The 14,523-nt window shown below is 39.0% G+C and overlaps 1 protein-coding gene across 5 annotated transcripts in view; it reads right to left on the reverse strand.

Annotated features, from left to right (window-relative positions):
* The window catches only part of LOC143291195 (uncharacterized), a 68,481-nt gene that overhangs the window by 8,733 nt on the left and 45,225 nt on the right, over positions 1-14,523 (reverse strand). For 2 of the 5 annotated variants that reach the window (XM_076600928.1, XM_076600923.1), the window contains exons 4-7: positions 10,980-11,039; positions 5,765-5,866; positions 2,019-2,079; positions 1-932 (exon numbers count right to left, since the gene is read on the reverse strand). The exon at positions 1-932 is cut by the window's left edge and continues 1,233 nt beyond it. In XM_076600928.1, the coding sequence (XP_076457043.1) occupies positions 744-932; positions 2,019-2,079; positions 5,765-5,866; positions 10,980-11,039 (412 nt within the window). In that variant the 3' untranslated portion in view covers positions 1-743. The remainder of the gene's footprint in view (positions 933-2,018; positions 2,080-5,764; positions 5,867-10,979; positions 11,040-14,523) is intronic. The other 3 variants (XM_076600927.1, XM_076600924.1, XM_076600926.1) reach the window with 2 other exon arrangements.

Below are 14,523 nucleotides of genomic sequence, written 5' to 3' on the forward strand. Positions count from 1 at the left end.
TGGGAAACCATTTACAGCTTAGTCTTTTGTGAAGGACTATGACTCTCAAACTAGAAAGCAAAATTGCACTGGCTCTTAGTGCTGCAGCCTTGTGGGCTAGTTGGCCTTTGGGAACCATCCCAACGCCGACTGTCCTAAAAACCTCTTGGCCGAGAGAGTGGGGATGTACTTGGGCAAGACACTCTCCACTATAATCAAATTCTAGCCCAAATAGTCGGAACAGCAGTTGCCTCCTCTGCTGTTCTGATGGTCATAGTCGGACATGACTGACTATCATATATATAACCAAGAAACATGCTTCATTGTTCCCCATCCTGCCAAATTTGTTACTGAAAAAACAAACTAATGTTTACAATTGATACACACACACACACACACAAACACAACCTAATCAGTGTGATAATACAAGACTAAATTTGTGCACATATTAGTACAAAATCTGACCATTTTTAATAGTAAGAATAGTAAGCACATGCAACATCAACAAAAACAAGACTATATGTATAGAAATTATGACACCAAAGCAATGCACATAAACACACACACACACACATAAACAACAAGAAACTTTGTGAACAACCTGAAAATAATAATAAAAAACTCAATAAAAACAAACAAAAGACAACAGAAAGATCGAGAATCACAGAACACCACCAACTCTGAAAATGCAAGAACCTGAAAACAACAACAACAAATAACAGCAACAACACCATTATCAACAAACAACACCAGCAAAACCATCATCAACAAACAACAGCAACAACAAACACCATCATCAACAAACAGCAGAAAACTGATCCACAACGACAGAAACTGAAAGGAATGGAACAGTTCTTAAAAGAACAGTGACCACCATTCAGCAGTGCTGGGACAACAGCTAATGACCAACCACTCACCAACTTCTCCTTCAAACCCTCTATAGAGCGAGAGGTCTGCAGCCAAACACACAGAACACACACTTCAACACACTGTGCAAGCCCACATCGTGCAACACACTATGCTGTCATCAACACTGGTGCCCACATCATGAAACACACATTTCACTGCTGTTACCGACACACTAGGGGGCCCACATTGTGTAACACACATTTCTCTGCTGTCATCAACGCACACTATGGGGCCTACATAATGTAACACACATTTCTTTGCTGTCATCAACACACATTATGGGGCCCACAATGTGTAACACACATTTCTCTTGTCATCAACACACACTACAGGACCTACTTCGTGTAACACACATTTCTCTGCTGCCATCAAAACACACTATGGGGCCCACATCATGTAACACATGCACATCAACACACACAACAGGGCCCACTTTGCGTAACACACATTTCTCTGCTGTCAGCAATGCACTGTGGAGCCCACATCATGTGACACACTTTTCTCTGCTGTCATCAACACACACAACAGGGCCCACTTTGCGTAACACACATTTCTCTGCTGTCAGCAATGCACTGTGGAGCCCACATCATGTGACACACTCTTCTCTGCTGTCATCAACACACTATGGGGCCAACATCATATAATACACATTTCTGCTGTCATCAACATACTATGGGGCTACACTGTAAAACACACATTTCTCTGCGGTCATTTGACAACTGTGGAATTTTACACCAATGGGGCAACACCTTGAAAAAAAATTATGAGCAAATTGGCTGTCATTTCTCAACTATAGAATATTACACTGGAGAAGGGTGGAGTGGAAGGGTGAGAGGGGAGAGGAACTGGGGCCTGGGGGGAGGCAGGGCAACATCTTGAAGCAACTTCTGTGCAAATTCCTGGCTGTCATTTCTCAACCGTAGAATTTTACATCACACAGAGCGACATCCTGAAACTATTTCTACACAAAATTCACATGTCTGTCATTAACAGCAGAATTTCACATTACGGTGGGCCACATCTTAAAATATTTAAAGTCTGTATAAGCTCTTTAACAGACCCTTTGTGCTACTGATGTAAGGTACCAGTGAAAGTTAAACGGTAGGTAGTACAGTGACACAAACACTGACCTTAACACTGGCATAGGATGTGGACACCTTCTCCTCCATGGATTTGAAAGCCTGAGAATTCCTGTAAAAAAAGAAAACACCACGCTCTATGTCAGTCACACCTCTCTTCTGACTGGTGAAAAAGCTGAGTGGTAAAAGCACTGGGACTTTTCATGTGAGGGTCCCAGGTTCAAATCCCGGTCACGGCACCTGGTGGGTAAAGGGTCGAGATTTTTCCGATCTCCCTGGTCAACAGATGTGCATACGTATATGTGCTAGTAACTGAACCCCCTTCGTGTGTATACCCATGCAGAAGATCAAATACGCACATTAAAGATCCCGTAATCCATGTCAGCATTCGGTGGGTTATGGAAACAAGAAAACACCTGGCATGCACCCCCAGAATACAGAGTATGACTGCCTACATGATGGGGGTAAAAACGATCATACATGTAAAAGCATACTCTTGTGTACAAGTGAATGTGGAAGTCACAGCCCACGGAATCATGAAGAAGATCACTCTTCTGACAGTCATCCATGTGATGTTTGTGTCCATTAACAACTGTCTCAATCGTTATTGAATTGTGTCGTGTGTAAAACACAGGCAGTAACTCTTATATAGTTTCAGCGGAAGATCTTAATGGTTAACTCTCTTCGAAGACGGTCTTTTGTAAATAACTGAGTCTCCGACAGTCACAACACTACATCCATCCCTTCCTTGAATGAAAAGTTAAACTACACTTACGATCAATAAACAAATAGATTTTAACTTTCCAACTGATAATAAATATTTAAAGTTTGAACATGAATTATCAATTGTTAACTTATCCAGTTGATAAAAAATATTTAAAGTTTGAACAAAATTATCAATTGTTAACTTTAGATAGGTAACAGGATGTGTGAATGTTTTCTTCCCTGCACACACTTTTTTGATTCAGTTGTGTAAACAAAGTGAGTATGTTTTAACCCGGTGTTTGGTTGTCAGTGTGTGTGTGTGTGTGTGTGTGTGTGTGTGTCTGTGTGTCCGTTAGTAAACTTTAACATTGCCATTTTCTCTGCAAATACTTTGTCAGTTGACACCAAATTTGGCATAAAAATAGGAAAAATTCACTTCTTTCCAGTCATCCTGTTTAAAACAATATTGCACCTCTGGGATGGGCACAAAAAAATAAAAAAGAAGCCAAATTATATGCAAACTGAATTTACTGATATATTTGTTGTTGTTTTTGTATTCTCTAAACTTGGCACTTTGATCTGATATTCTGACACAACAACAAGAGCAGTCATTTTTATCACTTTTTGTTCAAACAGGAACTTCTTTTGCTAAGCATGGCAGTTTTATTTATTTTGCATGTCTTTGCTGCAGATAGTAAAAAAGGGAAATTAATCTGTAATTAATGCTAAGGGGGGTAATTTGCTTTAAACTGATCTTTCTCATCTTAAACATTACATTTTGAAATTGTTCTCAATACATAAAAAGCTTGTGTGTTTTACTCTCAATGTACAGGGCTTTCACTATGTTCATTCGCCCAAGTGGTCTTTTTCAGAAAATACAGCAAGTGGCCTTTATAGATCTATTGGCTGAGCACTGAAGGTCATGGGCAAATATCAACTGCGTACACATATTTATACATATTCAAAGCGCGTGCTCATATTCTTCGCGAACGACGCCATTTTGTTTCAAGTTGTTGGCCTGCCTGTTCAATCCTTTATTCAATCGACAATACACGATAACATGTGATGGAAAGTTGGAGAAGGAGACCGTTAAATATTTATTCAGAGAAAGATTTGTGAATGCCTCATCACTTACTGGATTATGCCCCAAACTGCCATAAAAATATCCACAGAATCAGTCGGAATTCACAGTTAAAAATAATAAACCATGAGAGTTAATACCCTTGAACTGATGAAATGTAAAAATTTCCAGCCTTGACTTTTATCAAAATGAAGTCCTTTTCACTTCATACGACATTTAGAAGTACTTGTACTTAGATATACATGTTATTAGTTTAACAAAATACTGAATTTTCATATCAACTTTAAAACTATAAAACTAGAATGAACATAAAAGAGAAATTGAATTGACCGTGTCAACCGGGTGTGACTAAACTTGTACATCTATCAACGGCTAAATGTTGCAGTGTGATTGCAGCGATAGCCACATCTCCGTAACCGCGGACTTAAAAAGAATTTTTAATTGCCCTTAAAGACTTTTTGAATGCCCAAGATACACCAGAATAATATGATTTAAACAGCGTTCTCACTGTGAATACCACAACTGATTTATCGCCCTTTAAAAAAGCATGTTTAAATGTTATATTTTTGAACGTTAGTTAAGGAGCCACAATAGTGTAATGGGTAAGACAGTTTCTTCTGTTTCTTCTGCAGGGTTTGAATCTGCCGTTAGGATTTTTTTTTCTTTTTCTTTTAACCCGAAGCTTTATAATAACAAATACAGAACACATTTTAATGATTAGATTTTTTTTTAAGTGTATCACAAGTGAGTCTTGAAGGCCTTGCCTCTCTTGTTTTGTAAACAAAACGAATTATCTTAGAACAAAGTCATCAAATTTCTTTGGCACTGTGGTTGCTTGGGTTGACCAGCATGGACCATCATTTGTCACAGAACTGGAAGGATCAGCACTTGCCACAGGTGTCTGTGTGTTGTGTGGCTAATAGTTTTGAGTGTTGCGAGTGTGAGAGGTGTTCGGCCGTAGGAGGTTGTCTTCATCAAAACGAACTCCACAACACTAAAGTATCGATCAGAAGGTTGAGCTGTCAGATGGAAGAAGTGGATCACAAGACTAGAACAAAACTTGTTCGTAGCCTACAACATCCACAATGATCAAGGTAAGAAAGCTCTTATGTTGACATACACAGATGATGAACTAAATGACAAGCTGAATCACTGCTACGTGATCAGGTTATGCCAGGTGAAGGAGAAACACACTTTAGCAAACTATGTGAAGCTTTAACAAACCACTTCAATACACAAGCAAATGTAGAATTCCAGAGATTCACATTCAGAAAACTTGTGCAGACAGGAGACAATGATGATTTCTACAATCAACTTAGACAACATGCAGAAACATACAATTTTCATGATCCTGATGCAGAAATCAAATCACAACTTATATCAGGCTGTCAATCACCCAGAATCAGAGAGAAAAGACTTGGCAATCCAAATCTGACATTAACCGATCTCCTCAAATGCGCACATACTGCTCAGCTTACAACAGAACAATCAGCAGCCATGCAAGCAGGAGAATCAGTTCAGCATCTTAAGTTTAAGAAACAGAAGAAAAGCCCCACACAACATCAACACCACTCTTCAGAGATTGGCTCAATCATTGTTGAATATTGTCATGTGCAAAACACGGGCAGTAACTCTTATATAGTTTCAGCAGAAGATCTTAATGGTTCAGTCTCTTCGAAGACTGTCTTTTGTAAATAGAGTATCTGACAGTCACAACACTACAATCCATAGTCACACAGCCACCACCATTCAAATGCACAAATATTCACCCAAACATACACACATACATACACACCAACTGCACACTTACACACACACATGCATCACATTCACCTTCACACTGGTACAAAGTAAACACACACATACATAAAAACATATGCACAAGTCATAAAAAGAGGTTTTTGCCTTTGGAATCGTGTATTATACCACTGACAAAAATGGAGACACTAGTACATAAATAAAACAAATATCAATAACCAAAACAGAAACGTCGGCTGATGCCATCACTCACTTAATGTCACCAAGTTTTCGGCTGACGGCGGCGCCAACAGTGGAAAAGGCAGAGGTTGTTTTCTCCGAGGCTGTCTTCACCACAGCTGACGTTTTCTGGTACCTATGGAGACACACAAAACACACGACTATGTTCCACTTCATCTCCTGGTACCTATGGAGACAAACAAAACACACAACTATGTTCCACTTTGCTTTCTGGTACCTATGGAGACACACAAAACACACGACTATGTTCCACTTCCTTTCCTGGTACCTATGGAGACACACAAAACACACAACTATGCTCCACTTCGCTTTCTGGTACCTATGGAGACACACAAAACACACAACTATGTTCCAGTTTGTTTTCTGGTACCTATGGAGACACACAAAACACACAACTATGTTCCAGTTTGTTTTCTGGTACCTATGGAGACACACAAAACACACAACTATGTTCCAGTTTGTTTTCTGGTACCTATGGAGACACACAAAACACACAACTATGTTCCAGTTTGTTTTCTGGTACCAATGGTAACACACAAAACACACAACTATATGCCACTTCCTTTTCTGGTACCTATGGAGACAAACAAAACAGACAACTATGCTCCACTTCGTTTTTTGGTACCTATGGAGACACACAAAACACACAACTATGTTCCACTAGAAACACCATCTGCGTCATAAGGCAGTCCTTTATTTGAACGTTTTGGTTGGGTTACTGGCCGCAGTCTTTGCCTTGCTCCTCTCCTCGCTTGCTCAACAAAATGTCGGACTGACTCCATGCTCAAGACATGCGATCATGGCAAACTAAATCAACCAAGATTACTTTCTTTAGCCGATGCTCAGAAAGAATTGAAGCATAAATTCGAAGGAGAAGACAGTGGTGAACATTTATAGGACGATTTGATAGAAAATAAAGGAAACAATCAAGAGAGTGGCCAAGATACGACTGTCAGTGAGTAATGGCCGGCTGTTCAGCTCTAGCAAATGACAGAAGTCACCCAATTTTTAGGACACAGTATGAGCTATTTTCTTGGCACTCAGCCAATGCAGTCTGATGAGAACTGGATAAAGTGACCCTGTGAGAGGGGTGAAGAGGAGGGGGGTGGAGACTGAGGGGGCCTGGCCTCGCATCCATATTATCACTTGCAGAAGTCACAATGCATTTATTTCTTTTTCAGTTTTCTTTTGGTTTTTTTTATATTGTGGTTGTTCTAGTATGATTTTGTGTGTGCAGATATCCACTTGTCCTGAAAATATGATATTTTAGTGCAAATTACCTGACTAATTTTTAAAAACAAAACACTGATTTCAGAACAATAGCATGTCACTTAAAATATATAGAATGGGAAAACATCATGTGTTTTGTATTCTTTATTCATTTCCCTTTCAGAAAATATATACTTTTATGGGTCTTTCTCCAATAACAAAGAGCACCGAATTTTTTGAAAATTTATACCTGTTTTTTTGTGAAAAAAAAAACCCTGGCAAATAGATTTCACTTAAATCTTATTTTCATGGCAGCGAAAGGGTTAATTCTGCCCATAACTGGAGATTTAGAGATCCATGCAATGTAACACCACTTAGAATAGATTCATATGTGGATTGCAGCTCTTGCATGCACTGGAAAACACACAAACGTGCGAGCGCACGCACACGCGCGCACACACACACACACACAAACACTTCACTGATTTATTCACTCATCCACACCTTTCGCACACAAAAATATCTGTGCACCAATATTCATGCTCATGTACATAATCCTCCTGTACTTTGCTCTGTCACACATAGCCCATCAGAACACAACCACTTACACACATTAAAAATAAATGAATCTGTCTTGTAGAACATTTAGGATTAAAAATGAATTCAAAACACACACACACACACACACACACACATGCACGCACGCACACGCACACACAAACATATATATACCTATATATCAGAGAGAAAGAGAGATAGACACACATACCACATACAAACATCCATGCATCCATACAATAACACATTGACACATACCAACACATGCACACAAACATAAATACACATTTGTTTCGACACAGAATGCCGTCCAACTAAAATCACAATTCTGAATGTTTTGGTTAAAATGAAAGATGTTTTCCATTGTTGCTGTTGTTGTTGTATGCAACAGTCATTAGACAGAAATTCATTGTGACAAGAACACCACACAACAAATGAATAATATTATATGCTTCTTGAATTGAAAAAAAGGGGGGCAGGTGGAAAACAACACATGACACTGGTAGAAGGTTAGCTATCAAAAAATTCCAAACAAAAATAAAGAAAGCTGAGAATAAAATATTGTTGCAGAGATGAAAAAAAATCTTATTAAATAAACATGACCCAAGAAGAATAATACACAGGAAACTAAACCAAAAGAGAAGATAAAAGAATGTTAGTAAATGGACAAGAACATCAAACACATACATTATTCTGCTAAACACTAACATGGGAATGGACAGGGTCTCTCTCTCTCTCTCTCTCTCTCACACACACACACACACACACATGCGTGCGCAGAGATTACATCGTTCCATGTTTTTTGTGACACAAGTGCATTTAATCCCTAAATAACATTGTTTTCGTATCTTGTGTTGTCTGCCACACTGTCCATGGATATTACAACCAAAGGTGATACAAACTACTGTTGTTGTTTATACAAGGCTAATGCTAACACACACACACACTCTCTATTTCTCTGACTGTCTTTATCTCTGTCTCATTGTCATACAGACATACACAATGATGCTTGATATGTAAATTCTGATTGAATTAAATCCCACTGAAAACATGTGATGCTATGTGTATGTGAGTGCACACCTCATTCAATACACACCACAATCTCTTTGGACCATTTCTTATAATATACTTTTCCTCTGATACATAACATGAATACTTTTTTACACTAATATTCACATGCATTCCCTTTCCTTTATCCACTTCTTTACTCCTTTCCGTCTAAAAACACTTATAGTGAATAGACGTTAAACTGAAGATAACACACACACACACACACACCAATGCATGCACTCACATACACATAGCATCACATGTTTTCAGTGGGATTTAATTCAATCACAATTTACATATCAAGCGTCATTGTGTATGTCTGTATGACAATGAGACAGAGATAAAGACTGAGAAACAGAGAGAAAGACAGTCAGAGAAATAGAGAGAGATGGGGGAGGGAGAGGCAGCCTTTACATAAATATACAGTTCTTAGAGCGTACCCTGCTTCTTCAATAGTAACAGCCCTGCTTCTTCAATAGTAACAGAGACGGAGATAATAAGATAAGAGTGGTAACGATTATTCAATCAGAAGATCAGATTGGTAATGATTAATCAATCTGTTCATCATTTTACCTTAAACCTTCCACACATAATTTGGCATTTTAAAGCAATGAGGAAAAAATAAAGTCACACATGTTCTTTCACCAGTGCAAGCGTATTTCTCTCTTTGTCACTGTAAGTGACATCGCCCTGTCTACACTCAAAATGATTCTGACACTTTAACACAATTGACGTTCTACTGTTTCAGTCAAAATTCTCATAAATTCTATACACATTAAGCACTAGCAAAAACACAACACAGCTCTTGTGCTCTTTTCACTCTCTGCTGAAGCAATTCTTCAGATCACACAGGTAGTCTGCCATGGACTGGAGTTGCTTGACCAGAGAACTTTCGTAACACCAAGACACTAGTGAACCAAAAAGACTGCAAAGAAACATACACCGTTTCTTAACTTTTAGTACAAACACTGGAATGCCTGCGACAGCTTGGTGCAGTGCCAAAATCACACCCATGTACCACATAGTCAGAATGGGAGAGAGAAAAAAATCTTTTATACATTACATGCACTCATCATGGTCCACACTACAGCAGTATCAAGCTGAACCTGTCTATTCATTCTGGAAACACTGAACCCTGATGCTCAATATCATCCACTAACACAATGTGCAAGTCGCACTGTCAGTGATTAGTAATACATTCACAAAGAGGAGGGAAAGATTATGACAGGAGACAGAAATGTATTAATACATTCACAGTATGAAGTAACCATAGCTACACAATTTTTCTCATGTTTTTCTTTTTTCTAACTGCTGATTCTTTTTCCTTCTTTAAAAAAAAAAATGTTTGAACAATCAAGGGAAAAGTATAGGCTTTAGCAAAGGTGTTCAATTGAAAAATGGTGACAAAAGACTCAGACTACATACAACACACACATGCAGGTAGCCAGGTATCACAAATACAACAATCATGCTCTCCTGCCACACATAAATCGTGACCCGAAAGAAAAACTCCATGTGTGACTGTAAAGTTTTGCAGCATTCCACCATGCAAACATTCAGCACTCTACGCAACAAAAATAAATGCCAGACTGAGACGCTTCTTGAAACTGCCAGAAAGAAGACATTGATCCAGAACTCAGGCAAACAAGAAATCAAAACAAACTTTCACTTTAGTAACAGGATGATTTAAGCCTGAGTGCTGCAACAGTGATGATGTGGGATTATTTTCAAAGTGTCATAGACTTTTCCAAATTACTTTCTTTTTCAAGTTTAACAAAAATGTATTGAAGGTGATAGAAATTCTGCACACCAAACATATATGCACAGATGCACACTAGAGCATGTTGTAAGCTTGCTAACAGTGGAATGTGTGCAAATTATCGACCAAACTATAATAATATATCAAACAGCAGCTTTCAGGACCACTGTGACATTCTGCACATTTTCATTCATCTTTTGGAATCACTCACCATTGTGTATGCATCTGATTTTCTTTCAGTTTCTTTTTCTTCTCTTTAAAAAAAAAAAAAAAAAAAAAAAAAAAAATTTTAAATTAATTCTTTCCCTTTCAAAAGCCACATGACTGGAAACTAATCGATAACCAAACTACCATCATCTCAAACCCCTTTGTCATCATCTTTTCAATTGCGACATAGGGAAAATACAGCACAGACCTTTAGTGCCATCACTTCAATCAAGAGTTACCAGAGTGCTTCTCCCCTAAACAAGCTAAGATCATCAGCACACAGACAGACAAGACAGGCTGGCCAACTACACATTCCTGTGGCACAGTGAAAAAAGGTTATAAAAAAACACAAAAAACAACACATCAGCTCCACTGATTAGTACAACGACTATGGGAGGCTCTACAGACAAAGAGGGCTTCACGTCATGAACAAGCTACTACTTACGCTGATGTGTGAGAGATTTTTTCATTCCAGTCGTGTATAGTCTCACTGGTCTTCTGATATCTGAAAAGACAGCCGTGGGTCTAGCACACACACATACATCTGCACCTGCTGCTCTGCACTCTGCTGAGGCAGTGTTCTGCACTGGTGTGCTTTCATTTAAAAAAAAAAAAAAAAAAGATAAAAAAAGGAGAGAGAGAGAATGTCTGGGGCACTTATAGACTGTGATGCTGTACTGTTATACAGACAAGACAGTCGAGAGCTCTATCCTTCCTAGCCACTACCCCATGCCCCACCCCTTAATAAAAAAAAAAAAAAAAAATTAAAAAAAAGAACCAAGGGGGAGAGAACAAGGTGGGAGAGAAGGGGGAGGGGTGGGAGGGAGGTTCCAATAAGAGAAAAAAAAACTCTGCACAAAAAAATTAATTCTTAAAAAAAAAAAAAAAATCTGAACAAGAGAGTTACTTTGCTGCTGTAAAACTATTTTAGCCGTTGTCACCAAATGGTCATTTTTGTCCCTGGATGGCATTTTTGGCACGGGAAGAGTTTGGGGGGAGGGGGGGGTGATGATGGAGGTGAGGTGGAGGGGAGGAGGGGTCACAGGATGTAATTTCAAACAATACTGACAAGAAACACTGACTGAACAATTTCTGCATTTGGATCACTTTGATACAGTTTCATGTTATGTTTCAGTTACTCAAGGAGGCATCACTGCGTTCAGACAAATCTATATATATACACTACACCACATCTGCTGGGCAGATGCCTGATAGCAGCATCACCCAACGTGCTACTCAGGCCTTGACTGCATGCATAAAAATTTGGGTACCTATCAGAACAGGTTTCTTCTACTGAATTTGGCACACAAAAAAACACTTATGTCGCCATGGATTCTTTTTTCGTGCACCAAGTGCATGCTGCTGATGAGACCTAAGCTTATTGTCTCATCCAAATGACTGGATGCTAAGGTTAATTTTCCAGTCAAACTTGGGAGTAAGAGTGAGATCAAGATTAAAACCCAGACTCTCATGGCCACTCTTGGATAAACATCTTTACCATTCTGCCATCTTCCTCACAATGTGGCACAAAACCAAACATCAGTTAAATTCTCTCTAATCAGGTGAGTAATCTGCAGTCAGGTGAGGGGGGAGGGAGAATAAAGATGAGATCCAAGTGTGCAAAGAAACATATACACTGTTCCTGAACATTCATGTGTAATTTTTATTTTTCCTTTCAGAATGAAGTAGGCATTTTCTGCAATAGCTTGGTGTAGAGCTAAAGTCACACCCTTGTAACACAAAGTCTGAATGGGGGTGGGGCAAGGGTGTGTGGAGTGCATAACTCGTTTGTCAGAGAACAAGTAGTTGTATTTTGATCATGTGCATGGTGGGCGGGGGTGGGGTGGAATCAAGGCTTCATTCAGTGCAACTGAAATTGATCTTACAGACTGGTTATACAAGTTTGTTTGTTTTTGTATTTCAAATGTGGGTTGTTGTTTTTTTCTGATGGTTAATAAAGCACAGTGTCAGAATGAGTATGCTGCTCACAGGCACCCAGAGCTTTAGTCATTTGGATGAGATGATAAACAACATCCCATGTTTAGCATACACTTAGCGCACGCAAAAAGAGCCCACAGCAACAAAAAGGTTGTCCCTGTCAAAATTCTGTAGAAATACCCACTTTGACAGGAAAAGAAATATGCTTGCAGGCAGCAAAAAACGCAAGTAAATTAAGGGTGGCACTGCTCTGTAACAATGAACTCTCCCCTGAGAGAGCAGCCCAAATTTCACACAGAGAAACTTTTTGTGACAAACTGTAATACAATAAAATTCAGTACACAGTCAACTGTTGAGCAGATCTTGGAGATACAGCATTAACTATGAGACACACTGATTGTGACCAACAGCATACATCATAATACGGATGTGACGGAGGTTAGTGGGTGTGTCACTACAATACTGTCACAGAAACAGCTTGCCTTGGCAGCAAATGGCAAGAAAGAAAAAGTTGAAATGCATGCACATACTGACTGCGTGTGCTCTTCTCTATGTATGTCAAGATGGCAATGTTGTGTTGATAACTCACCAACATTATTTGTATTATGTTGTCTAATACAAGCATTGAACTTTGTGCAAGCGGCCTTCATTGCCAAAGAGACTGTTATGCCTTGTGAAAACCAAAATTTCACTATGTGCAGCATTTAGTTTCTTTTAACAACATTCACTCTCTTGATTTTTTTTCCCCCTAACTCCCATCACGAAAAAACAACTTGTCCTCTCAGCTCCTGCAGTTCAGACACTGTACTGGCACAGCCTGGGACAAGGCAAACTCTTGTCACACTGTAAGCATTAGAAGGCAAACAGACATCTGCCATCTTATGTAACAGCTTATGTAAATCAGACCTAGCTACAACAGCAGGGCAGGTTTTTACCAAAGAAACCCGAAACACATCGAAACACACCGGCAAACCGCAAACACAGAACAGCTTCAGAGCATGGGCAGTGTGAATGCACAGACAAGACAAGCCAGGAGCACAGTGTTTTATTTATATTTATATATATATATATATACATATATATATATATATATATATGTAATACATCGCAAGTTAAGCTTGAAAAGAAACCCGTTGCCATGGTATACTGCCTGGTTTTCATGTAGCAATGCAGGAAGGACACGAAAATGTAACTGACACCCTGTACATGAATCACATATCACAACAGAAACAGTCAACCGCAAGAGACTCACACACACACACACACACACACACACGGCACAACAGATGCAAGAGACAGAAAAAAAGCAGCTGCAGAGACCATGATGTCAACTAAAACAAAAAAAGTAAAGTGTAAAGTCCTGTAAATGAACCAGAGACAATGTCAACACTGTGTAGAGTACAGAATCAGCCATAGGCCCATTCCAATGGGGAGATCAGATAAAGAACCACAGAGAGATTGAGGGAGAAAAGGCGGAATGGTAGGAAATGGAGATATAGTCTTAATGATAACAATAACAATAATGTACATTTATACAGGCAGCCGTTCTAAACAAGAGTCTTTAAAGTACTGAAACACAGAAAAATATTAACTGGCACAATACAAAACAAGAGAGGCAAAGCCTTCAAGACTCACTTGTGATACACTTTTTAAAAAAATCCAAGCTTTTTATGTATTGAGTATAATGCATTTACTGCTTTTAACACAATACAACCTCATCTCCTTGCCCTCAAACTGCTAGGCATGGATGTTGATCCGAAGCTTACTCTTTGGATAGTAAGTTTTCTTCTCAACAGAACTCAGTCCGTCCGCTTTCATTCTGCCCACTCTTCTCTAAAATCTACTTCTACTGGTGCACCCCAAGGTACAGTGCTGTCCCCTGTTCTTTTTACACTGTACACAAATGACTGCAGAGGCACGGAGGAAACTCCTGTCATAAAATATTCTGATGATTCAGCAATTGAAGATCTGTCCAACTCTGATGCTATTTATTTCAGTGAAATTAAAAAGTTCTGTTCCTGGTGTGAGAAAAACTATCTGGATCTCAACGT

The sequence above is a fragment of the Babylonia areolata genome, chromosome 16 (genome assembly GCF_041734735.1).
Source record: "Babylonia areolata isolate BAREFJ2019XMU chromosome 16, ASM4173473v1, whole genome shotgun sequence".
In the NCBI taxonomy this organism is placed as follows: domain Eukaryota; kingdom Metazoa; phylum Mollusca; class Gastropoda; order Neogastropoda; family Buccinidae; genus Babylonia; species Babylonia areolata.